The 24,093-nt window shown below is 43.9% G+C and overlaps 1 protein-coding gene across 1 annotated transcript in view; it reads left to right on the top strand.

Moving 5' to 3' along the window:
• Nucleotides 1-3,128: 3,128 nt before the first annotated feature.
• LOC147678430 (hydroperoxide isomerase ALOXE3-like) overlaps nucleotides 3,129-24,093 on the top strand; it is a 117,966-nt gene continuing 97,001 nt past the window's right edge. The window contains exon 1 of the mRNA XM_086946026.1: nucleotides 3,129-3,282. Within this exon, the coding sequence (XP_086802152.1) occupies nucleotides 3,133-3,282 (150 nt within the window). The 5' untranslated portion in view covers nucleotides 3,129-3,132. The remainder of the gene's footprint in view (nucleotides 3,283-24,093) is intronic.

Raw genomic sequence — 24,093 nt, 5'->3', positions numbered from 1 at the left:
GCCAATGCCACTAAACACAAAGCAGTTGAGCATTTGACATCCGAAAAAGTACTTTCCTGCTCTCGTGTGTCAGTTTGACTCAAACAGAAACACAACAATTTAAGAAAAAAATGTATAACTTGAAATAGTCTTTTTCATATTTACCTGACGTTTGCTACGTTGCTTATATGTCAAATCTTTTGATGTCCAAGGACCTCCTTTTTCGGCTCACCCTGTAAATTTGTCCACAAGCCCACCCCAAGTTTTAGGTGTTCCACCAAGAGGGCTACCAGTTTTTGCCTTCCTGTATCCACTGCTAGCTTTTATGTAACAAGCTTGCATTTAGGAACGTGTAGTTTTCTTTTCCCTTTCAATGTCTGACATTACGACTCCCAGAATGCAGTTTTCGATTAGCGTTAGTGCTCACTGAAATAGCAAAGTGAGGGGCATATTACCAAGGGCCTTATCGCCGCTTCAGCGGGAATTTTTCCCGCTAAAGCGGCGATAATTTTATCACCCTATTACCTAGCTGTCGCTAACACCAGTTGGCGACAGCTAGTAGGAGAAAGCGATCATCTTGGGGCCGGCTTTGCAAGTCAGCGATATTTATCGCTAATGATATCCAAAGTGGGCGTGCCAAGATGTTAGCGACTGCAAACAGTCGCTAACATCGCTATCTCCTATTACCTACAATGGCGTACTTTTGGAAATATTTGCGCTAAGCGCGAATATCTCCAAAAGCTAACGCCTGCCCAAAGCAGTTCTTAGCCATGTTATCCAATGGTAGATGGATAACATGGCTAAGAGCATTAGCTCGGTAATGCATGAATATCGCGGACTTTCCAGCGATATTCATGCATTTCGGCCAATTTTTATCGCTTTTGAGATAAACCTCGATAATAGCAAGGTTTACCTGCGATAAAAATCGGCGGAGCTCGGCGATAATAATATTACCGCTAACCGTGTTAAGCGATGATTATCGCTTGATCTTGGTAATAGGCCCCTGAGTCCTTTTGTTGTGCAATCTGCACCCCATCTCTTCATAGACTTTCTTCATCCAAACCCAATCACTTTCTCCCTATGGTAACTTAAGTGAGGTGGGTTACTCTGGGTCTCATACCTGGCAGTAATTTAAATCTCATATTGAAAGGGGTCCCTACTGGGCCCTATATTCATGTCCTTAACTGTGCAGGCAAAAGCTCAATTTCTGAACAATGACTATAAAAACGATTAAGGTAGCCCATGGCAGCGATGTAGTTCCTGTTTATATTTCACATGTTTTTCTTTATCCTTCATTCCCGAAGAGTGCTTGCTTTTTCCACGATGTTATGTTTCTGTAATTTGTTTCTCAATCAATCAGCATTTGTAAAGCACACTCTGTCAACCCTAGCAGTATCTGGGTGCTGTGTTTCTGTTGAAGAGCCAGGTCTCAAGTCTCTTTCTGAAGTCTGCCAGTGAGGGGGTCGTACGAAGGTGGAGGGGGAGGTTGTTCCAGGTCTTGGCTGTGATGTCGAAGAAGGAGTGGCCGCTGGTGCGGCAGGTGTGGGGGAGTGTGCGAGGGTGTGTGAAGAGGAGCGTAGGTGTCTATGCTGCTTAAGTATAGGTGGATTTTGCGAATTCGCAATATGAGAATTTGCGCACATTTGTAATCGCGGTTCGCCAAATCTGGCAAATTTCGCAAGCTTGAATTTTTTTTTTTTTGCGAGTTCGCAAGATTTTTTTACTTCTTCGGGAATGAGAACTTGCGCATGCGGTTGCAACGTTGGTGAATATTTTGTTTCCACTTAACCAGCCTGCTCGCGATGCCTTTTTACTGTTTTGGGTTGCAATGACGTGATCACGTTCGCAATTTCCTGTTTTGGGTCACAATGACATGTTTGTGACCGTGGCGTTGCTCGGCCAGCTACCAAAATCTCGCAGCACACGCGAACAGGGAGGAAAACTCATCAGCGAACGCAGAATCATGGTAAGTCAATGCCGAGCTCACGAGATTGTATTTTTGAAGTGCAAACAAGCAAAAAAAATTCGCCAACTCGCGCATTGTGAATTTTTGGGCAATTTCTCACGATTCGCAGATTGTGAAAATTGCCAAAAATCCGCAAATTTCGCGAGCGGAACAAATTTTCCGCCCATCCTTAGTGCTGATTATCACTCTTCAATAGGGCTTAATGTGTATTAAATATCATCTAGTTGTCTGTGTGGGTTGAGGTTGTGGGTGGATGTTTAAAACAGACCATGATTGAGCTCTGTGAAGTTGAGACTGAAGGCAGTGCACATTTCCCACAGTGCTCCATCAGAGGGTCATAAAGGTGTTCAAAATATTTTCTCATCCAATCCTAGGCCACTCTGCAGAGCTTACAGAGCAACGCTCAGGTGTGCCTATTATGAATGTGATTAGATGCAAAAATATGTAAAGGAGTTATACAATTGTTTAAATTTTGACAGGGTGAAAGAAAAATAAAATGCAGTGTGTACATATGTGTGTGAGTGAGTTGAGAGTGTTGTCGGGATTGTGAGGGGAAGAAGAAACAAGGAAGTGTATGTAGAAGGCAGTGAAAAGAGGGAGCTGAAAAGGAAAGAGCTGAGTTGTGAGATGTGCAGGGGAGGACTTTAGAAAAAGCTGGGGAGACAAATGGCATATGTGTGTACCAAAGAGAGACAGCAGAGGAAAGTGATGTGACCGGAAAAACAGGAGTGATTGACACTCCCCACAGACTACTACTCCTTCTACAGACCTTATTAATGTTTAACTCACTGTCTCATGTTTTCTGATTATTCACAATAAAATCACTACTCTTACTCCTTTATCCGATACTGCTTACAAACACTGACAAAGCCAATAGGATTTGCTTGTTTTAGGTGCATGTCCTTTCCTGCTGGATATGCAGGGATGCAAGAACTGAGAGCTCTCAGAGAAGCATCAAAATACTGGACAGGTTATACAAGATAAGAAGCGTAGGAATATAGTTTACATGTCTTAAGCCATGCCCTTAATTATACTGGCCATGCCTCCTTGAAAGGATTGCTAAGTGTGATTCTTAGGCCACGCCTACTTTAGAGCTTAAATAGCCATCCCACCACCTTGCCTCTATCATACCACTTAAAGCTGTGGGTAAGTCTGTGCTGCAAGGAGTGCTCCACCACACACACCTCATGATGATGAAGTACAAGGTAATGGTGGCCACCGGCTCCTTCTTCCTGTCCGGGACCAATGACTCCATCTCCATCACCCTGGTGGGCGAGCGGGGACAGAGCCCCAAAAAGCTCCTCGACAACTACGGAGATGACTTCGCCATGAGCTCTGTGAGTAACAGGTCCTGGGCACTGCAAGAAATGAGGGGGATTGAAGCGGTAGTCATTTTCAGATACTGGGGCGCATTCAATAGTACCCCCTTTTTATCTGCTTTCTGTTTGGAGCAGAAACCCGAAGGAGGTAGGATTTTCCATATTTCCATCTCCAGCTGGGCCCAAAGCAAAAGACTGATGTAAAGGGCCATCAGCACTCCTTTTGTTCAAGTATCATCCTGACTGGGAGAAATCTAGTGACTATTACTTAGATACCAATGCAAAGGAGGAACATAAAGGGACTCAGCTTATTATCATTTCACAAGCACTTAAAAGAAACTATGATGTGGATGCAGGCCCTTCACATTGCGCAGCCCCTGCATGTAAGAGATAAGTGTGCTCTGTAAAACTGTCAGATGTATCAGTCTTTGAGCCGTTTTACTCAACTATTTAAATACTTCTGTCTAATGTATTTTTTATTTAATTCTTTGATAGTACTCAATGTCAGGGCTCTTTACACACACATAATACAGAGACAATAAATCATACAAGTGTGTAAAGCAATGAACAGTAGATGTTACATAAGAGTGCAATGCACCTTGTATATATAAATTAAAAACAAAAATTACTGAAATTACAAAAAAAAAAAAAAAGGATTTCAAGGTGTAGGAATCCCATTTCATCCATACTGGTAGGCATGATATGTTAAGAGTGCATGGTTGGTAGCAACAGTGGCTGGGATTGTCTATACTAATACGACTCTATTACAACTCAAAGGAACTTTTTTTTAGCAACATTAGAATAGTGAAATAAAGAAAGACTTAAAAAACAATGGGGCATATTACCGAGATGTGCGTTGCAAAATGCACAACGCACATCTCCTTATCGCCGGCTATCGCCGGATTTCATCGCCTAATTAGCGCGCAATTATCAATGCGCATCAGGCAGGCGATCAGAAATCCGGCGATAGTCGGCGATATGGCACATTAGCGCATGAAAACAAACGTTGTTTTCATGCGCTAATGTGGGCCTTGTTAATATGGGGGGGGTGGATTCAGCTTTATGATCCACACCCCCATGTTAACAATGCCTAACGCCTGGTCGGAGCAGGCGTTGGGAGACCTGCGATAAATGAGTTTATCGCAGGTTTTTGTCTCCCAAGGCCTGCCTTGGTAATAGGGTGTTCCCACCTCCAACCACATTTTACATGTGGTTGGACGTGGGAACGCCCACTTTGCATGTCATTAGCGATGTTTATCGCCGACATGCAAAGTGGGATCGGGCCAGGCTTTAAACTGCCCTTGGTAATAGGGCTCTAGCAGTATCGCCGCTTTCTCGGCACAATTCGCCGAGAAAGAGGCGATACAAGCCCTTAGTAATATGCCCCAATGTTTTTATCCCATGCTCTGCAGTGTGCATGCAGCTCCTTGACTCCGGGGCATAGCTCACTGCGCTATATTGAAAGGACTTCAACTGATGAACTGCAAGAAGCAAAATGCTCTGTGTGTCAGAAGCAGTGACCCGCTTACCTATCTGCATGAAATACAAGTCTGAGATCTGCGGTAACACAACGTGCTTTGCAGAGGGCATATTAACCCTTTATACTGCTATATACGTCCAAACTATGGCTAGACAAAACACTCCTCTCTCCAGCAAGTGCATTAACCGCCACAGTTAGCTTACTATTTTGATTTCCTAAACATTGCTGAGTAGAGATCTCTGCAGCACGTTCCTGAGCCTATGAGATGTTTTAATGCATAGCTTCTTTGTGACCAATTAAAGAAGCCAGAACAGATTTCTTGTCACGTTTGCCCTTCTTGACTTTTTCTTTGTGGCACAGTGTTTATATAATATGTAAAAGTGGACTGTGAGGCTCCGCTTTTCATGACTCCCTTCCTGGTGAGTTCGACCCCTTTCCCCTGCCACACTGTGACCCTCAATGTATGGGTCCAGGGGATACTTTTTTACCACTTCTAGCACTGGCCCTGGGTGAGGGGGACTGCCCTGCTGCTGTGGACGCATGTGGGCGAGCTAAGGTCCCTTCTGCCAAGGTCTGTTTAACTTTCAGAACAATTTGTCGAAGCCTGGTAAGCTAGCTCAGTCGGTTAATGCTGCTGCTGAAATGTGTGTTTCTACAGAGCAAGTATTTGAATATGGGGCAGGCCATGGGTTGAAATCCTGGCTACACATCTCGGTGGGTTAAAGTGGCTGAAGACTGTGCATATCCTTTCGGGTGGTCTGAATCATGGCCAGATATCTCAGTGAGCTAATGTTACTGTTAACCAGTTTAATGGCACTCAATCCAAATGTGTGACTTTTTTAGCAACAGGAGCTAAACCCATCAACCTTCGTGCTGGCTCACCCAGAGCCTGATCCATTTTTTTGTTGTACTATTTATGGAGGAATTTATATACAACAGACTTTGCCTAAATGCATTAGGGCGCTTTACAAGAAAGAAGGAAGTAGGGTCTAGTTAACAAATATGATAAAAGCAACCTATTAGCAGCGTAGAAGCAAGGAACAAACAGTTCCTACCAGCAGGGACATTACAAGATTAGCTAACCAGCACAAGAAGTCAGCAGTAAGTAACAATGACAGCAAAAAGACAACACATATTTTGTAACAAGGAAGAAAGGCCAAGTCAACATTGGAGATAGGAGCAGTGATCCCCACTTTAAGGAAAGAGTCTCCCCAGTTGAAGGATTGTGAGTTCCCAGGCAAGAGGTGGTGTGAGTGGCTGGTGGGAGGGGGCTCCAGCGCCTTGTTGCACTGCAAAGAGGATGACTGTCTCAGGGGTGACATTACCTGAGAGTCTGAGGTTGTCGCAGGCGGGACTCTGGTTTCTTGATCCTGGTTGAGTCTTCCATCCCGGTAGGAGGGAGCGGGGTTGAGGAGTTCTTTATGAGTAATGCAGGCAGTCTTAAGTTTAGCTCTCTCCTCTGTGGGGAGACACTGCAGGGAGTGCAGAATAGGGCAGATGGGGTTGAATTTTAATGTGAAAGGTCACCAAGCAGGCAGTGGCCTGGAGCTCTGCTCTCAGAGGAGCTAGATGGGCTTTCAGGAGACCAGAGAGCAGAGGGTGGCCACCATCTAGTCTGGGAAGATCCTCTGCCTGGACCTCGGGGGTCAAGTCCTGCTTAGGAGATGACTGAAGTCACAGAGAAGTCTTAGGAGGTGGTGTGGGCTTTTGGCCGTGGCTTAGATTTGCCTCTGGTGGCCTAAACAGTGGTCAAGGATAAATCCCAATGATTCGGCATTCGCCACAATGGTCAAACTGCAGTTCCGGGGAGAGGGTTCCAGACACTTTTCGATGGAGAGGTTGGTTTTTTTTTTGGGAGAGATTAGTAGAAATTCAGTTTTTGTTGGATTGAGATTAAAGTGGTGGTTGGACATTCATTTTTGGAGGGTGGTGAGGAGACCACAAATATCTTTAGGTGGTGAACTCTTGCAGTAGATCTGGGTATCGGCCACATATTGATGAAAGTTCAGGACCTCAAATTCTCGCCAAGAGGTTCATAATACAGATTAAACTCGGTTTGAGAGAGGAGGAAACCCCTTGTTTTGGGTTGATTTTGTCTGAGACATAACTCACTATTTTCTCTATTTGTGAAGGTTAAATAAGAATCAAAGCACTTTAGGGCTGCCCCATCCATTCCAATGCTGGCCAAAGGAGAGTGGATGTGCCCTAACAGCAAGAACTGTCGACCTCGAAGCTGGAGAACCGGGTACGAGTCTCGCAGGGATGCCCAATCTCCTGTGATTCTGGGCAAATCTCTTAGTCTCCCTGCGCCTCACCAAAAAAAAATGACTGCGTCCGTCGGTAACGCAACTGGTGCTCATGTAAAGCGCTGCGATACTTTTGGGTCTAGTTTGCGCTCTACAAAACTAAAAAAAAGGCAAAGAGGCTGACAGGACTGATGGGAGCTGAAAGGGCCAGGAGCACAAGTAGACATGTGGTCCCTGAGTCTAGGAGGCAGAGAGAGAGTCAGCCACAGTTTGCAGAAGGGACATTTCTGTTCCAGTTAGGGAGCTGGCTCTGGGTTGGTTTTCTTCTGGGAAGCTAAAACAGCGTGTGCTGCGAGGTGGTAGAGCAGGTAGGCACAAAAGCAGGGTTTAACTTCGTTTGCATACACTCACGAATCAAATCAAATGAGGGTGTTATGTTAATTCCTTCTAAATGAAGGGGGTGGGACCTTCTCTTGATAAGGAGCAAATGTAAACAAGCTGTTGCAGCAAAGATGCTGCTGAGTGAGCAGTTGGTATTGGCAGGAACGGTGCCTCTTGGCTCAATGCATTGGTAATGCATGCCAGCCACAGAGCACAAGGCTTGGCATTCAGCCAGAGGCATATAATGTCTCCCTCCTAAAGCCAGGAAAGGTAAATGCTAATAGCCCCAGCTCTGCCAATCAGGGAGAAATGCCATGCACTCAACCTACCATATGAGAGTCATTTGACTCACAATCCATAGCATGGGTACTCGCAAACATTTTCCCAGATGCCAACATTTCAGTCTGTGAAGGGAACCCAGGGCTGTGTTGATGCCAGCAGTGGCATTCGGGCAGGAGAGTGAAGAGGGGAGAGGGGGGGGGGGGTTGCTAGTAAGGTGGCTGTAGGGGAACTGAAGAATATACATCTAGTGGCAGAATTGCACAGTGAGAAACCAGAAAACCTAGGCTACATCCCTGCTTCCCCACTCTACCAAATTGTGTGATCCTAGGCAATTGTTTTATTTCACTCTCCCTCCATTTACTTCTTTATTATATACAGGAGGACCTTGAAACACAGACTTCAGGATGTGTGTTGTACAAAACATTTTCCTGTGTTTGATTTAATAAAGTATAATGATGTCCTTGTCTAATCAGAGGCCACCCTAGGAGTGCACATAACAACTGACTTACCTCTTAGTTCACTATTGGCATTCTTCTCAGGGTGGGGGACAAAATGTATGTTTTTAAATTCATGTTTCAAAACTATCACTTTTAAGCACTTCTCAATGCACTGGTATAATATGATGCACTAAGGTGAAACGGTTCTGCATGTTAATGAAATGCACTTTTTGAATGTCAAACATACGTTTTCATATTACATTACACTTTTGCTGCAAGATGTCTTGAAAAAGGTGTTTCTTAAGCAGTGCAGGACTTTTCTGTTACTTCTTTTCTTTAATATCAATTGACATATAAATAAACTTGTGCCTGTTTATTTAACATCTTAATAAGGTTTAGTGCTGAGTCGAGTAAACAGCAGCCCAGTGCGGCTGTTGATCAGGGGGCCTCATGTGAAGGTATTTTGAGTATCAATGCTCTATAGCGTTGGGCATGTAACCCTCTGAGCAACCTTTCTGTCTTACTTGCCAAAGGCACTAAGGGCCAGATGTAGGTAAGCTTTTACCGGTCGGTAACGACCGAAATGGGCCGTTACCGACTGGTAAAAGCATTTTCCTATGTAGGAGGCTATTTTACCGATTCGGTAAGTAACGAATCGGTATTTACTGATTCGTTACCGAATCATCATTTACCTATTCGGTATTTACTGTATCATCATTTACCGATTCGGTGTTTACCGAATCGGTAAATGAGATGTAGGAAGCACTGTAAACAGTGCTTCTGGGCTTTAAGAATTCGTTTTTTTACCACCAACTATTAGTTGGTGGTAAATAAGGAATTCCTATGTAAATGCATAAATGTGCATTTACACCTGTGCCATGTAACAAACATACATGCCTTTAGGGGGCATGTATGTATGCCACATGTGCACACCAGCACTAATCGGCGGTGCAACAGGGTGTCATAGTGACACCCTGCCAGCCTTGACTTTTTCCGAATTTTACTGAATCGGTAATTACCGATTTAGGAATTGACATTCATTCCTATGGGCCTTCAGGCCCATAGGAATGAATAGCACATACCGATTCGGTAAATACCGAATTTTAACGATTCATTTTTTTTTACCGAATAATTACCTACATAGGATTTACCGATTCTAAAATATTGAATCGGTAAAATTCGGTATTTTAGAATCAGTAAAACCTATTTACCTACAACTAGTCCTAAGTGCCGCATTTACGAGGCCCGTTTTGTGCAGACGGAGCGTCACTTTTTTGACACTCCGGTGGCGTAATGTGCTTCAGCATGTTTACAAGGCCAAACAAAAAGCCACTTTGCGTGGCTTTTCATGGCCTTGAAAATATGTGTCCATTTCATGCATAACACTGTGCGAAAGGGGCATTCCACGGGTGTTGCTGCGGGTGTTCCCATGCTACACCCATGGAATCTAAAGTATTCCCAGATATACGAGGAATCATAAACCAGGGAATGCGTCAAATTCGAAGGCGCAATGAGGAGCAGGTCTATCCTTCGGGTTACACCGTTCCGACAGCACACCTTCACTCATGTGGCACGTGGGAGGTCCTAACCATAAACAACAGAGCTTCAAGATAATGGAGTTAACTAGCCGCACCAAGGTGGAATATAGAGTGAACATGTACACATGCCACACGGCCTAAAAAAAAGATTGGATAAACTGGTCAAACATTACAATTTAAAGACCGGATCCTGTAGGAATCAATTGTAAATACCTTTTCAGTAGAAGAAGGCAAACATCTCAACAAAAGAACATTTCTCTTGCGAAAGGGCTGAACTTTTATAGGCTTGTAAGTTCACGTCTTTGGCTGGAGCGAGGGGTCAGGTTTCTTCATGCAGTATAACCGTGGAGGAAATTCGTCTTTCCAGCCAGGTCGAAGTCTGGCTTTTTCGAGCAGTAGCAGCATTCCCCATCCCAGCGCCTTGAGACCCTCACGGGTGAGTAGTGCGCTTTACAAATGATATGATTGATTGATTGATTGATTGATTGGAGTGGGCCTCCATGGAGCGGGACTGGCTGAGGAAGAGGCTCCTGTGTAATTTTCCCTCTGCATTGTCCCTCGAAATCCCCCTTTACCCAGGCCCACTGCCCCACTGCTGTTATCTGCATGGTCCGCCACTGCCTGCAATCCATCTTTTCTTCTCATGCTGTTTAGCATCAAGCTCTCAACCAGTGACCTGTCTTTCCAGATTTTTGACTGCAAGCGGGCCGGAAATTGGAACTCAAAGCAGCCCTTGCAAATAGTATCTAGTCCAGCCCCCGTATGGTGCATAGCGAGCGAGTGCAGTGAGCGAGACTGACCACTACAATGGGGGCTTGGTGGAGGGCTCAATCTCCAAGAAAGTTGGGAAAAAAATAGCAAAAACTGTGCATTCTAGAACACCTTTTTCATAATACTTTCAATTGTATTAGCTCCTAAAGCATGGTAAATGATGGCCTTACAGTGCACTAGTACACCCAATCATACTCACAGACATTCTTACAGAGAACACAAAAAATTAGATGTCAAGCATGAAACATGAAACATTCACTGTTAAGCACAGCCAAGAACCCGAGAACACAACGAAAGACCATTTTAAGGGATATTAGCGTACTCCACCTCGATAACTGGCATGGCAAGACCAGCTTTAGAGATGGTGGCTCCCAGAGCGGCAATAAGTGCCTTAATTCAGGTCCCCTCTAATCGAAAGCTATGATAATGTACGCTCTGAAAAAATATATTCCAGTTCTTTTCTACAACAATACCTGTGCTGCAGGTATCTGCTTTCTTCCCCAGTGCAGGCTTCAATACAATATTGTTTTTGTCCTGTTATTTACTTGGCCCACCAAGCTATATTCCACCCTATGGAATGCCCCCCCCCACCAAATGGAATATTGTTTCCAACAAGGTATAACTTTCAACTTTAGGTGTGCCTGAACACTGGGTGTCAGAAGTTTATCGGGGTGCCGGGGCAAGTACGGGTTACTTGGCCCCAATCGAGATGAATGGGCCTTTTACCACTGCTGTTCTCTGACCACACCTACAATGACACTAAACACTTAGCACAAGCTATACCCTCTTAGCCCTCGACCCTCAGGGTAGAGGGACAAGGAGTCCAAGGCTTTTCAGGGAGGTGATGTGGGCAGGAAAAGACCCAGAACAAAACAATCAACCAATAGAACAAAATACGTTTTTTCTCCATGCAAAAAAGAAATCCCACATGCAGATTCCTGACAATAATGCAAGCAAATGCTGTGTCTATTTAATTTAATTTAATTTAATTTAATTGTGTGTTTATATAGCGCTAGGAATCGACTCCCAAAGGAGTATCTCCGCACTTCGACCCCTGGAGAACCCGTCCTGGCTCACCCTGAGAGATGGTCCCTTAATGGGTATCTCCAGGGTGAGTTGGCGTAAGTAACAAGGACCCCCTGCTAAGGTAACAAAATATGTTTGGCAGGGAAAAGCAACAGTGTGAAAAAAACTTTACATTCAAATATAATATCACTAGGGAGACAACGGTAATTATGAAGCACACAAGAAATAGTTTTTTTTAAAAATTAACAAAATGTTATATTTATTATGTATATATACTCAAGTTAAAAACATTAAAATTGATAACATAAAATGAAAGAAAATACAACATCTAATCAAATATACACAACGACATTATTAATTCATAAAAACAGTGGTGGACAATAATAGTCCTCTTCTCATAGAGGACTATTATTGTTTTTAACTTCACAACGGGGGCCGTTGTGAAGATGAGGCAAGCTGATGCCCAGAGTTGCCGAGTGTGGTCCCTGACTGGAGTAGGCACCGAGGCGAGAATTATCGAGCCCGCTGACCCTGGTCCACGACCCTGCCACGTCGGGAATCAAACCCTGGTCCCGGGCCGTCCTCTGCTTACGGGTCTGCCTCCTCTAACCAGTGAGCCACACCACTCCAGCCAGAGGTCATCCTATTGGGCACTCTGTTTCAGTTAGCAATTAGATCCTAGTCTCAGCTCTAGGCCCTTGTGCCAGCTTGGACTCAGTCAGTTCAGAGTTAACGGCAGAGCTTAATTTGTAAAAATGATAAGTGCCAGGACTCACATCAGGAGGCCACTGCAGCTTGCACCACACATTGCCCCTAACAGCGCTGCCAATGATAGTGCCAGCATTACTAACTACTAACCATCACTCTCCTACATGTGTGAGATATATTTAGAAATGCCTCCCTGTTTTCAGGTGTAGGCCCGCTCTCTATCAAACCTGGGGGCATATTATCAAGAAAGGGCGTTACATTATCGCCGCTTTTATCGGCAGGAAACTGCCGATAAAGTGGCGATAATGGGCTTGATAATATGCTCTATGAATTCCAATCGAAGCCCATGTTAAATGTCTTGACATCTAACATGGGCTTCCATTGGAATTCATAGAGCATATTATCAAGCCCATTATCGCCACTTTATCGGCAGTTTCCTGCCGATAAAAGCGGCGATAATGTAACGCCCTTTCTTGATAATATGCCCCCTGGTGTTTAGAGAGCAAGGACTGCCTCTGATGAAGCATGACACCTGGTGGAGTGTGAAGATAGTCCTTAACATTTTTTTAGATGTCCAGCACTCAATCTATTTATTGGTTGTAGGGACACGGTTACAGTATGTAAGTGACCATTACTTCAGGGTTCAGAAAAGGGGGTGGTGATGGACGGAGTATCTGAATTAAGCAGAACACTCCTACCCAGTCAACAGATCAGGGCTTGATCCATCACTGTTTTTTAGCTCACTGCACCATCCCAGCTCAGAACCTGGCTACATGCAAATTAGTCTGTCCCTGGCCCAGTGCATCATGGGAACAGGGCAGACCAAGCCAATTCTTTTACTGGAAAGGACACAAGCTTCCGGGACTGGGTGAGAGTATTCTGCTTAATTCAGAAACTCTGTCCATCACCACCCCTTGTTTTTAAATATTTTGTCCACCCTAAGCGTGGTAGGGTATACTCAGATGTGAGTCCCTTGCTCATTGCACCATCAGGATTCAAGCAAACCGGGCCGACGACGGCTGAAATGCCAGAAACCGGTCCCCGGGAGCTTGTTTCCTTCCCAGTGTAAGAATTGGCTTGGTAGTTTGGTTTGCCCTGTTCCCATCATGCACTGGGACAGGAACAGACTAATTTGCATATAGCCAGGTTCTGAGCTGGGATGGTGCAGTGAGCTAAAAAACGGTGTTGGATCTAGCCCTGATCTCTTGACTGGGTGAGAGTATTCTGCTTAATTCAGAAACTCTGTCCATCACCACCCCTTGTTGTTAAATATTTTGTCCACCCTAAGCGTGGAAGGGTATACTCAGATGTGAATCCCTCTGCTCATTGCACCACCAGGATTCAAGCAAACCGGCCCACCAGGATTCAAGCAAACCGGCCGACGACGGCTGAAATGCTAGAAACCGGTCCCCGGGAGCTTGTTACCTTCCCAGTGTAAGAATTGGCTTGGTAGTTTCATTTGCCCTGTTCCCATAATGCACTGGGACAGGAACAGACTAATTTGCATATAGCCAGGTTCTGAGCTGGGATGGTGCATTGAGCTAAAAAACGGTGTTGGATCTAGCCCTGATCTCTTGACTGGGTGAGAGTATTCTGCTTAATTCAGAAACTCTGTCCATCACCACCCCTTGTTGTTAAATATTTTGTCCACCCTAAGCGTGGAAGGGTATACTCAGATGTGAGTCCCTTGCTCATTGCACCATCAGGATTCAAGCAAACCGGGCCGACGACGGCTGAAATGCCAGAAACCGGTCCCCGGGAGCTTGTTTCCTTCTCAGTGTAAGAATTGGCTTGATAGTTTGGTTTGCCCTGTTCCCATCATGCACTGGGACAGGAACAGACTAATTTGCATATAGCCAGGTTCTGAGCTGGGATGGTGCAGTGAGCTAAAAAACGGTGTTGGATCTAGCCCTGATCTCTTGACTGGGTGAGAGTATTCTGCTTAATTCAGAAACTCTGTCCATCACCACCCCTTGTTGTTAAATATTTTGTCCACCCTAAGCGTGGAAGGGTATACTCAGATGTGATTCCCTTGCTCATTGCACCACCAGGATTCAAGCAAACCGGCCGACGACGGCTGAAATATCAGAAACCGGTCCCCGGGAGCTTGTTTCCTTCCCAGTGTAAGAATTGGCTTGGTATTTTGGTTTGCCCTGTTCCCATCATGCACTGGGACAGGAACAGACTAATTTGCATATAGCCAGGTTCTGAGCTGGGATGGTGCAGTGAGCTAAAAAACGGTGTTGGATCTAGCCCTGATCTCTTGACTGGGTGAGAGTATTATGCTTAATTCAGAAACTCTGTCCATCACCACCCCTTGTTGTTAAATATTTTGTCCACCCTAAGCGTGGAAGGGTATACTCAGATGTGAGTCCCTTGCTCATTGCACCACCAGGATTCAAGCAAACCGGCCGACGACGGCTGAAATGCTAGAAACCGGTCCCCGGGAGCTTATTTCCTTCCCAGTGTAAGAATTGGCTTGGTAGTTTGGTTTGCCCTGTTCCGATCATGCACTGGGACAGGAACAGACTAATTTGCATATAGCCAGGTTCTGAGCTGGGGTGGTGCAGTGAGCTAAAAACGGTGTTGGCTCTACCCCTGATCTCTTGACTGGGTGAGAGTATTCTGCCTAATTCAGAAACTCTGTCCATCACCACCCCTTGTTGTTAAATATTTTGTCCACCCTAAGCGTGGAAGGGTATACTCAGATGTGAGTCCCTTGCTCATTGCTCCACCAGGATTCAAGCAAACCGGCCGACGACGGCTGAAATATCAGAAACCGGTCCCCGGGAGCTTGTTTCCTTCCCAGTGTAAGAATTGGCTTGTTAGTTTGGTTTGCCCTGTTCCCATCATGCACTGGGACAGGAACAGACTAATTTGCATATAGCCAGGTTCTGAGCTGGGATGGTGCAGTGAGCTAAAAAACGGTGTTGGATCTAGCCCTTATCTCTTGACTGGGTGAGAGTATTCTGCTTAATTCAGAAACTCTGTCCATCACCACCCCTTGTTGTTAAATATTTTGTCCACCCCAAGCGTGGAAGGGTATACTCAGATGTGAGTCCCTTGCTCATTGCACCATCAGGATTCAAGCAAACCGGGCCGACGACGGATGAAATGCCAGAAACCGGTCCCCGGGAGCTTGTTTCCTTCCCAGTGTAAGAATTGGCTTGGTAGTTTGGTTTGCCCTGTTCCCGTCATGCACTGGGACAGGAACAGACTAATTTGCATATAGCCAGGTTCTGAGCTGGGATGGTGCAGTGAGCTAAAAAACGGTGTTGGATCTAGCCCTGATCTCTTGGCTGGGTGAGAGTATTCTGCTTAATTCAGAAACTCTGTCCATCACCACCCCTTGTTGTTAAACATTACTTCAGGGTAGCTTCTACAGTGTGTGTATTTGGTAAGTTTTTTGAGGCCAGCACACCCTGTAAAACCTGTAGCCTCTTGTTCCTTCCCTTGAATAGTTCTATGGGTTCTGTGTTTGTGTGGTGTTGTACAGTTGATGGCTGTGAGAACAATTAATTAGTCGACGGAAAAACATCACCACGGCAAACCCAGACCCAGACAACAATCAGCTGGCTGGTTATTATCCGTGTGGTAATTGCGTATCTTGCAAATTTACCAAAACCACGAAAGAGGTTGACATCACAAGGAAACCATGGATTCTGAACGGTTTGACCAATTGTAACAGTGAGAACGTTGTATATCTCATCACCTGCCCTTGCGATCTCCTCTACGTGGGAATGACCACTAGTAAAGTGAAAATATGAATCAACGAACATAGAATCACGATCAGGTGCAAGCAGACCAATACAAAACTCATGTGTCACTACCTGGAAAAAGAACATCGAGACGTGGACATGTAATGGGTAGTTTTGGAGAAAATTACCACAAAATGTAAAAATGTCCAGAAAAGACAACAATGGGAGTACCGTCTAAGAACGTTGGAAACTGAACTGAAAGAGGATGGGGCATATTATCACCAAATAGCAATATTTATCGCTATGTAGGCTCAGCTGCAATTTTTTTATCGCCGCGCATCATTGGATTTTATCTCTGAGATAAAGTGCTACTAGCAACGTTTATTTCAAAAGCGATAAAATTCCAGGCGATAACGGCAAAATCCGTGATTATTGCTAAAGCGGGGATAATTCCCTGTCGCCACCCTTGATAATATGCCCCCTTATCCCTTAGTTACAGATTGGGAAATGAGCAATACATTTGGAGCATCCAAATCCCGTCCCCTGGATTCGCTATCACTAGAATAAAGACAGAGGACCTTACGGAACGGTATGTCCGCAGCAAAGGATCAAGAAGAGAGGAGGGCAGTGCATCCTCTATGAGTACAGTGTTATATCCTTACTATAACCTAACTATATTTACGTAAAAAACTCACTCTATTTGAAGTTGCAACTATATTGAATGATATTGATGAGAGCACAAGAATTGTTATGACTCCCCTTCACTCTCTGTCTCATTTGGCATCCCTGTATATCTAATAGGATGTACTACTCCACAAATATAATGGGGTCCGGCATGTAAATATGTATACTCCTGTGAGGGACACTGTCATAATGTACTTTTATGCTGAATGATCTGTGTTCAGTCCACCATAATAGTATGGGCTAGCATGTCAGTGGGTACTCCTATTCACATTATTGATGTGACATCCATTAGAATGGGATATGGCACTTTGTGAATACTTTTGGGACTAGCATGCCCATTGTACAGCCCTTAAGTGGATATAGTGAAACCTTTTGATATGCCCAAAAATGTTTTTTTCGTCTCAATTAATACTCAAACAAAGAAGAACCAAACCAAAATATGATCCCTTGATGGCTGGGATACCAGACACCTCTGAGCTCACAGAGGTTGCCGTGTCAGCATGACGCGACCTCCAGCCTGGAGACAGTACGGACACCGGACCTGGCAATTAATTGACTGCCCTAGTCTATAATTCCACACAGGTGCCGCAGATCAGCTCATGTCATTAGTGGGGCATATAAACGCAAAGAATTTCTCTCACTCCGACAGCATCGGGGAGGAGGAGCTGACATTCGTAGGTGTACTGCGAGGGACTCACCTTGTGGCATTAAGAGTATGAGTGGGAGTATGCATGAGAAATTGGCGCTTCCGTCATTGAATGTAAATTTTATTATTCATCCATTTAAAATATTTTTTTTAAACTTCTTTATCATGTGTAGTATAACAACTCAATCTTTTCTTTCCTTAGAGTGTGACTACAGGAGTCCCTATACCCTTCTCCCATCGGACATTTAGGACCCTACCTTGGTTTAAGATTGTGAGCTGGTCTCACAATTAATGAAAAATTAATGGTTTTGATATAATGTTTCAAGTTTGCAATGGCACGTGATCCCATACTCACATGCCATTTTGCATATGCATGGTGTGTATGATGTTACCAATTCCCTACCTTTTGAAAAATCCATCAATCTAAATGAAAATATATTTTATTTTTCAGGTATCTGAGAAAACCAGTTTTGGGTTAGAGGTCGACATAGGTCACCCTAACATAGTGGCAATATCTGAAATCAATTTGGTAAGATAGGAGCCCGAGTCTCATCCTGATTAATTCTACAGACTCACTCAAGCCAACAGCAGACAAATGTTAACGATAAGAGTGGTGATGGGGTAATAGTTCCCCTAATCCCCACATTCTAGTTTTTAGTACCAAGTGATACCCTATGATTAAATGTATTTGGGGTAATACATTGATTTTAGATCACTTTCTGCACGGGCCCCCACTTATACATTTCGAAATGCCTCCCTATTTTCAGGTGTAGACCTGTCTCTGTCAAACCCGGGTTTTAGAGAGCGAGGATTGTCTATGGTGAAGCATGACACCTGGTGGTGTGTGAGGACAGACTTAAAATTTTTCGAGATACCCAACACTGAATCTATTCAGTGCTTGTAGGGACATGGGTACAGTATGTAAGAGGCCATTACTTCAGGGTAGCTTCTACAGTGTGTGTATTTGGCAAATCACTTAATCGCCACGTCCAGTTTGCGTTATATGAAACTGCAAAAAATAAGTGAATTAGACAAACATGGCCACCATGTGGTAGACTGCCATAAGTGCCAGTGTTGACAATTAAGTGCTGGTGACGAACACTGAAAACCACTGGCTCAAATTAAGCCCTGGTTACTGGCTCATCTGGTGGTGGGAAGTGATTGCCATTCTGTACTGCAGGAAGGGCCCATGTTAATGGTGCCGCTGGGTAGCAGGTTTGCAGATGTAACAAGTATGCACTAGAGGCTCATACAGGCCCAGTCAATAACCTTGTTCGAAAGGTCATCAGTGTTAGGCTGTCGGAGGTCATGGACTGTGTCAGCACCAGTCATCAATCCTCAGGCACAGGGTACTTGAGGTTGCAATTAAATGTTTGGCTGCGACGGTGCAGCGGGGCATAAGAAGAGCAGCTCCAGCACGCTGATCAGCTCCTGCATTGTCTCCATGACAATGGTCACACACTCTTGCTTGTCACTGGTGCAGTATGGAAGATGTAACTATGGAGTGCAGGAAGACCCACAGCATCACTAGGGTTGGCTCCTGCAAGGTCACCTTGTCAGTCCACACTCTCAGGCAGCTCCCTGTGCCAAGATTCCACCCCTGGGAAAAATATCAAGAACCAACTGCACACTTTTTTAGATCCTCGCATTTGAGGAAAAAAAAAACAGTATTACTCCTAGGTTTGTTGGTTATATCTTATTCTTACCCTTTTATTCTATTTTTTCATTATCTTCAAAATTTTCATGCATGAAAAAGAAGACAACACATTACCATTTACACATAAGTACAAAACATTATTCCACAACACATATATATATACACAATGTACAGTTTTACACTTTATATACACACACTCTTTTTCTATCTGTGTTTGACAAAGTAACGCACAGTTCCAAATTAAATAGACCGCATATAAATGCTGACAACAAAACTATTTTCAAAATAAACCACACATGAATTCATTGGTCTATAAATCAGTTTATGTCTATTTTATATGCCGACGCGTTTCGAACCAGCTGACTTCAGTTCGCAGGTTCTCTACAGGGCTCTGTCTTTTGTAATGATCTGTTTTTCCAGCAGCTGCCGGTCTACAGGTATAACGTCACTCAACCCAGTTCTCCTGATCCTTTTCCTTGGTGTATCTTTGTTAGTAACTCGGGACTCTTGTTTTATTCTCTTTATGCAGGGGCGCTCGTTCTTTGGCTTTAAAATCAATCTTGACCTGTTGTAATTACAGTGCACAGTCAGCAACCCTCCGTGTTTCTTAACCTCTTAAGTGCTGCGCCTATACCAGCGGCCGACGGCACCACTACCTCGGGAGTGCTGCCGTCGGCCGTTGGACGTTCCAGCTGAACCTGCGCAATGGAACGTTCAGCACTGGAGCTGGACGTTCCAAAGCAGCTAAGGTGTTAATTTCTTTGTGCGGGGGCGCTCTTCAAGTGGCCTTTTCATCAGTCCTAACCTGATTAGTTTTAGCCACCCTCCATGTAATCTTCGTCCTCGAGCAGTAGTGTAATCTGCGGGCGGTCTCGGTGTCTTTGCCTGTTTGCTTGGCGATCCGGTGGCTGCAGATTCAATCTGTGGACCCAGATTCCACCCCTGGGCTTCTCATTTAGCCAGTTTTTGTCCAGCATGGGGTGTCCTTTAGTGCATCTCCTTAACAGGACTGGCAGGCTCTGCATTATGGGAAGCCTCAAAGCAATTTCCAGTGGCAGATACAGGCTTCCGGTGATGCTGCTTCATCTCTGGGAGGCTGGCTCCTGCAACAATACCCTGGAATCACACACATTTCTTGACACTCCGTAAAGTGTCACATCATCAGTCAGGAACAATTCTGAACAGTTTCCATCATTTTATAATAGTTTCCAGACAGAGAATTATTTATTTTCTTTTGCCTTCACAATCTATGAGAGTGCGTGAGTTTTCCAGCTGTATTCTTCATGTGCTTCTCCACCCCTTCCACTCGCTCCATGTTGATGTCTTCCTCAAGCTGCAAGTTCTCTTGTGTGTTTCTGGCCCCACAAACCTCCCTATCTCCCCTGTGCCCTGTGTTGCTTTCTCACTCATGTGCTTCTCCCCTCAAACTCTGTATTGCTCTCTGTTGTATGGTTATTTCTCTATCTTCTTACTTCCCTTGCTCTCTGGTCAGTCTGTGTGGAATGTTGTATGGGTGAACTGATTCAGTTGGTGACTGAAGGCTGAGCTGCCACGAGGACAGCTCCTGGTGGGGCGTATTTACAGAGATACTTACTGGCTTACTTTCCATCTTGGCTTCAACATCTTATTTCTGTAAACTTGTTTTACAATAAATACTCACTTTAAACACCTCTGGACCCATTATCATCGTAACACGCTCCCTTGTATTCTGCTTTTTGCCTTTACCTCCCCTCTGCCCTTAGCTTCCCCCACCCTGTTCTCCATTGCTCCTCACAGCATCTTGTCAATGCTTTATAGAATTGCTAAAAGGCACTGGCAAAGCTAATAGCCCTCAAAGGAGAGACCTGTTGGCTTTGCCAATGCTTGTTCTGTTTGTAAAAGAGTGTACTGTCTCCAGTGTGTAGCAGTGGCAAACCACAATTCTGTATATTAAGAAGCCAGCCCATGTGGGCTTCGAAGTCACACTTTACTGGTGACTTAACCTAGCTAACATATACAGCAGATTTCCCAACATGGGGTAGGCGCTTTTCCTTGCCATTTGTTGCTGCAGTTACATTTATAATTTTATTGGCATTTATGTTTTACACGTCTTTTCACAGGTTTATAATTTATGTGTTTTTGTTGTACTGATAAATGGTGTTATGTTGATAAGTATGGCATACTAAATGATGTGTTATCTATCTCATGACATCAATGAATGTTTGAATTCACATGTGCCAGAAATAAGTCACAAATGATGAGAAATAAATCACATGAACTTAGAATGGTTGTCTAAGGTCATATATGAGTAAATAGAAATAAGCTATCCGGTCAATGTTTTGTTGCATAATATTTGAGTGGTCCATGCCGGGTAGTGACAGGACTCACGCCTTTTGTGTTTTTCCTTCTGTTATTTACACTGGAGTCTAGCCAGAGCAAAACTGCTCCTGAAGCCATATCATTCTGTTATGTGTGGATGGTATAAATATATACTGCCACCCACATGTGGCATTTACCTTTCACTTCATTGTTGCATTTCTTGCATCATTTACTCTGGCATTATGGGAAATGTAAACACGTCAAATAGGTTACACGAATGCATAGTACTTATTTTTAGCAATAAAATAAACCATGCCCACTGTGGTACTTTGGCGCAATGACATAGCACAAATAGTTATTCGCCACCAAGAACCAGACAGGAAAAATGGAGGGGCCACAACAACAAAAATGTGTCCTTTCTTACAGTTGCTTAACAATCTTTTACCTAGGTTTCTTTGTGTGTCTCTCTCTCTCAGTCCCTTAATCTTGAGATGCATACAGGCTGGTGGGAAACGAATGTGGGGGACATGAAGCAAGTGGTTTAGGCGGAGGCACTGATGTGCCAGCCTGGGATTGAGGCATGCCAATCTTCTGCCATTCCACATGAGACTGAAACTGTGTATGTTGAGTAGCACAAGTTGCCTCAGGGGTGCAATGGATGAAAGATGCTTCCTGCAGTCAATGCAGCATTGCACTGTGTTGGCAGCACTTAATTTGTCCCCATACCAGTACTTATTTGAAATCACTGGGTCTTGACTCACAGCAAGATGGTGAGAGGGAGAAAGAAGGGGAGAAATAAAGATTTGAAAACAGTGACAACAGAAGAAAGAGATGATAAGAACCCGTAAGTACCCTTGGAGTATTAGTGTGCTATATAAATTCCATTTCATTCATTCATTCATTCATAGAGATTGGATGACTAGAGTGGCTGAATCAATACTAGGCAGCCCTGACATCCGGCAGTCATGGCATTCTGCAACATTGGTGGAGGACTTAACATACAGTCAATGCACCTATTGTTTTTAATTTCTTCGAACAAATTACTAACTGGCACTGGGTGTGGCATCAATTGTAAGAAACCTTTTTGGGGTTTAATAAGCTTAACTGAATTAATAACAACTACTGAAAGATAAGCCATGAATTTGATATATTAACTGTAAGTTAGCAAAAATGGAAAGATAGGCAATAAAACAGAGTAGAAAGCTATTTTCATTTTGACAATATCATAGGGAAGGAAGGGGTGAAGAGGGAACAAGATATAAATCTGTAGCTGAAGATAGAGTAACAATATAAAAGTACTTAAAAATAAAGAAATAAAATGTTTACAACGATTGCGTAATACACAAATTATTGTAACCTTATTTAAATATTTTGTTAATGGTGACCAAATAAATCCCTGTTTACAAATGGTTTAAAAGAGGAGGCAAAAGCAATATCCAATCTGTGAACAAACATTTTCCCACCAGGACGTAACTGCAAGTTTAGTTGAACATTTCCAGCTTAGTGAAATTTGATGAAAGACTAAAGCCAGCATTAAGTCAAATAAACCCTTTTCATGTAAAAGTAATCTCAATTTCTTGTAAAAAGAATAATATTCAATAAGGGAACATTTAATTTAAAAAAGAATTGAGATACAAGACCAAATATTCCTCCAAAAGGAGGATACAGCAGGACAGAAGAACAGGAGGGGCATCAAATCTGCTGAGGGAAAATCACAAGCCCAACAAGCCCTGTTAGCAGTATGTTCAAAGTTAGCTATGGACAGGTGAGTAAAGTAAAGTATAATCTATGGTCTAGAAAGAATATGGATTGATTAGTGGAGGCAGATTTTGAGATATTCAAAGATGTAGCCCAGACCTTGTCCCAGATATCGATGCTCCAAACACAACCCAAATTCGTCTCCTTGGTAAGTTCCAATTTAGATTTAGGACGGTCGGAGTTTGGGGTACGAAGATGTTTATAGATCAGGGAAGCTTTGGGAAGTAGTACTGCCAATATTCTGAGAAGTCAATCATCTGTGGGGATAAATTCATTCTGAAACTGGTGAGAATAACTTAAGTAATGTTTTTATGTATTTTTTTTATAAAATGATGCCTTTTTAACTAATTTATAAAGATTTTATTGTAATGATTTCCTAACTGTATCCATGCTATCTCTAAAATCATTCATTCCTTTATGCAGACTCTGTATTGTGTAATGATTGTTTTTATGCATCTTTTATGGTTCCATTGTGCCGAAATAAAGATTATAAATTAAATTTGAAGGAAGAGAATAAAAAACATCTAGAATTATTCCCATGAGGATTGAGAATTTATGCTAAAACGAGCAAGGACATTTAAAAGTATTCTGAAACGGGGAAAGAACAAGGAGACATACCATCAAACATGTCCTGGGCCCAAATGATTCCCCTAAATCTCCAGGATTTCCAGTAAAGAGGTCTATTATTGATGGAACTGAGACAATTGTACCAAAGAGAAGACTGTAGGAAGGAATCCCTAGAGGTTTCCTCCTCGTGGGCGATCTCAACCTTCACCTTAACGACCCCACCGATCCCTTAGCTTTGGATCTCCTGCAGGACCTTAGGTCATTTAACATCCGACTTGTCAACAACGAACCCACCCACGACAAAGGACACCTTCTGGACCCCGTCCTGACCAATATTGGGGATATCACCTCAGATCCCCCCATCCCCCTTCCGTGGTCAGACCACTTTCTTGTTCCCTTCTCCTGGGACCTTGCCACAGCACTCCCCCAACCCCCCAAAATCCGAGTGACGGACCGACGTTGGCACAAGCTTGAACCGGCAGAGTGGGCCAGCTTACTCTCAGATTCGACACCTGCCCTCTCCATGGATCCGGTCACGGCCGACGAACAATTCAATTCCTGGCTCACATCTTCACTAGACCAACTCCTCCCGAAAACCACCACTCTTAAACACATAAAAAGAGTGGCTCCCGCTCCCTGGTATACTCTGGCG

Source organism: Lissotriton vulgaris, chromosome 12, assembly GCF_964263255.1.
Source record: "Lissotriton vulgaris chromosome 12, aLisVul1.2, whole genome shotgun sequence".
In the NCBI taxonomy this organism is placed as follows: Eukaryota; Metazoa; Chordata; class Amphibia; order Caudata; family Salamandridae; genus Lissotriton; species Lissotriton vulgaris.
This window is presented reverse-complemented; position numbering and strand designations above follow the sequence as displayed.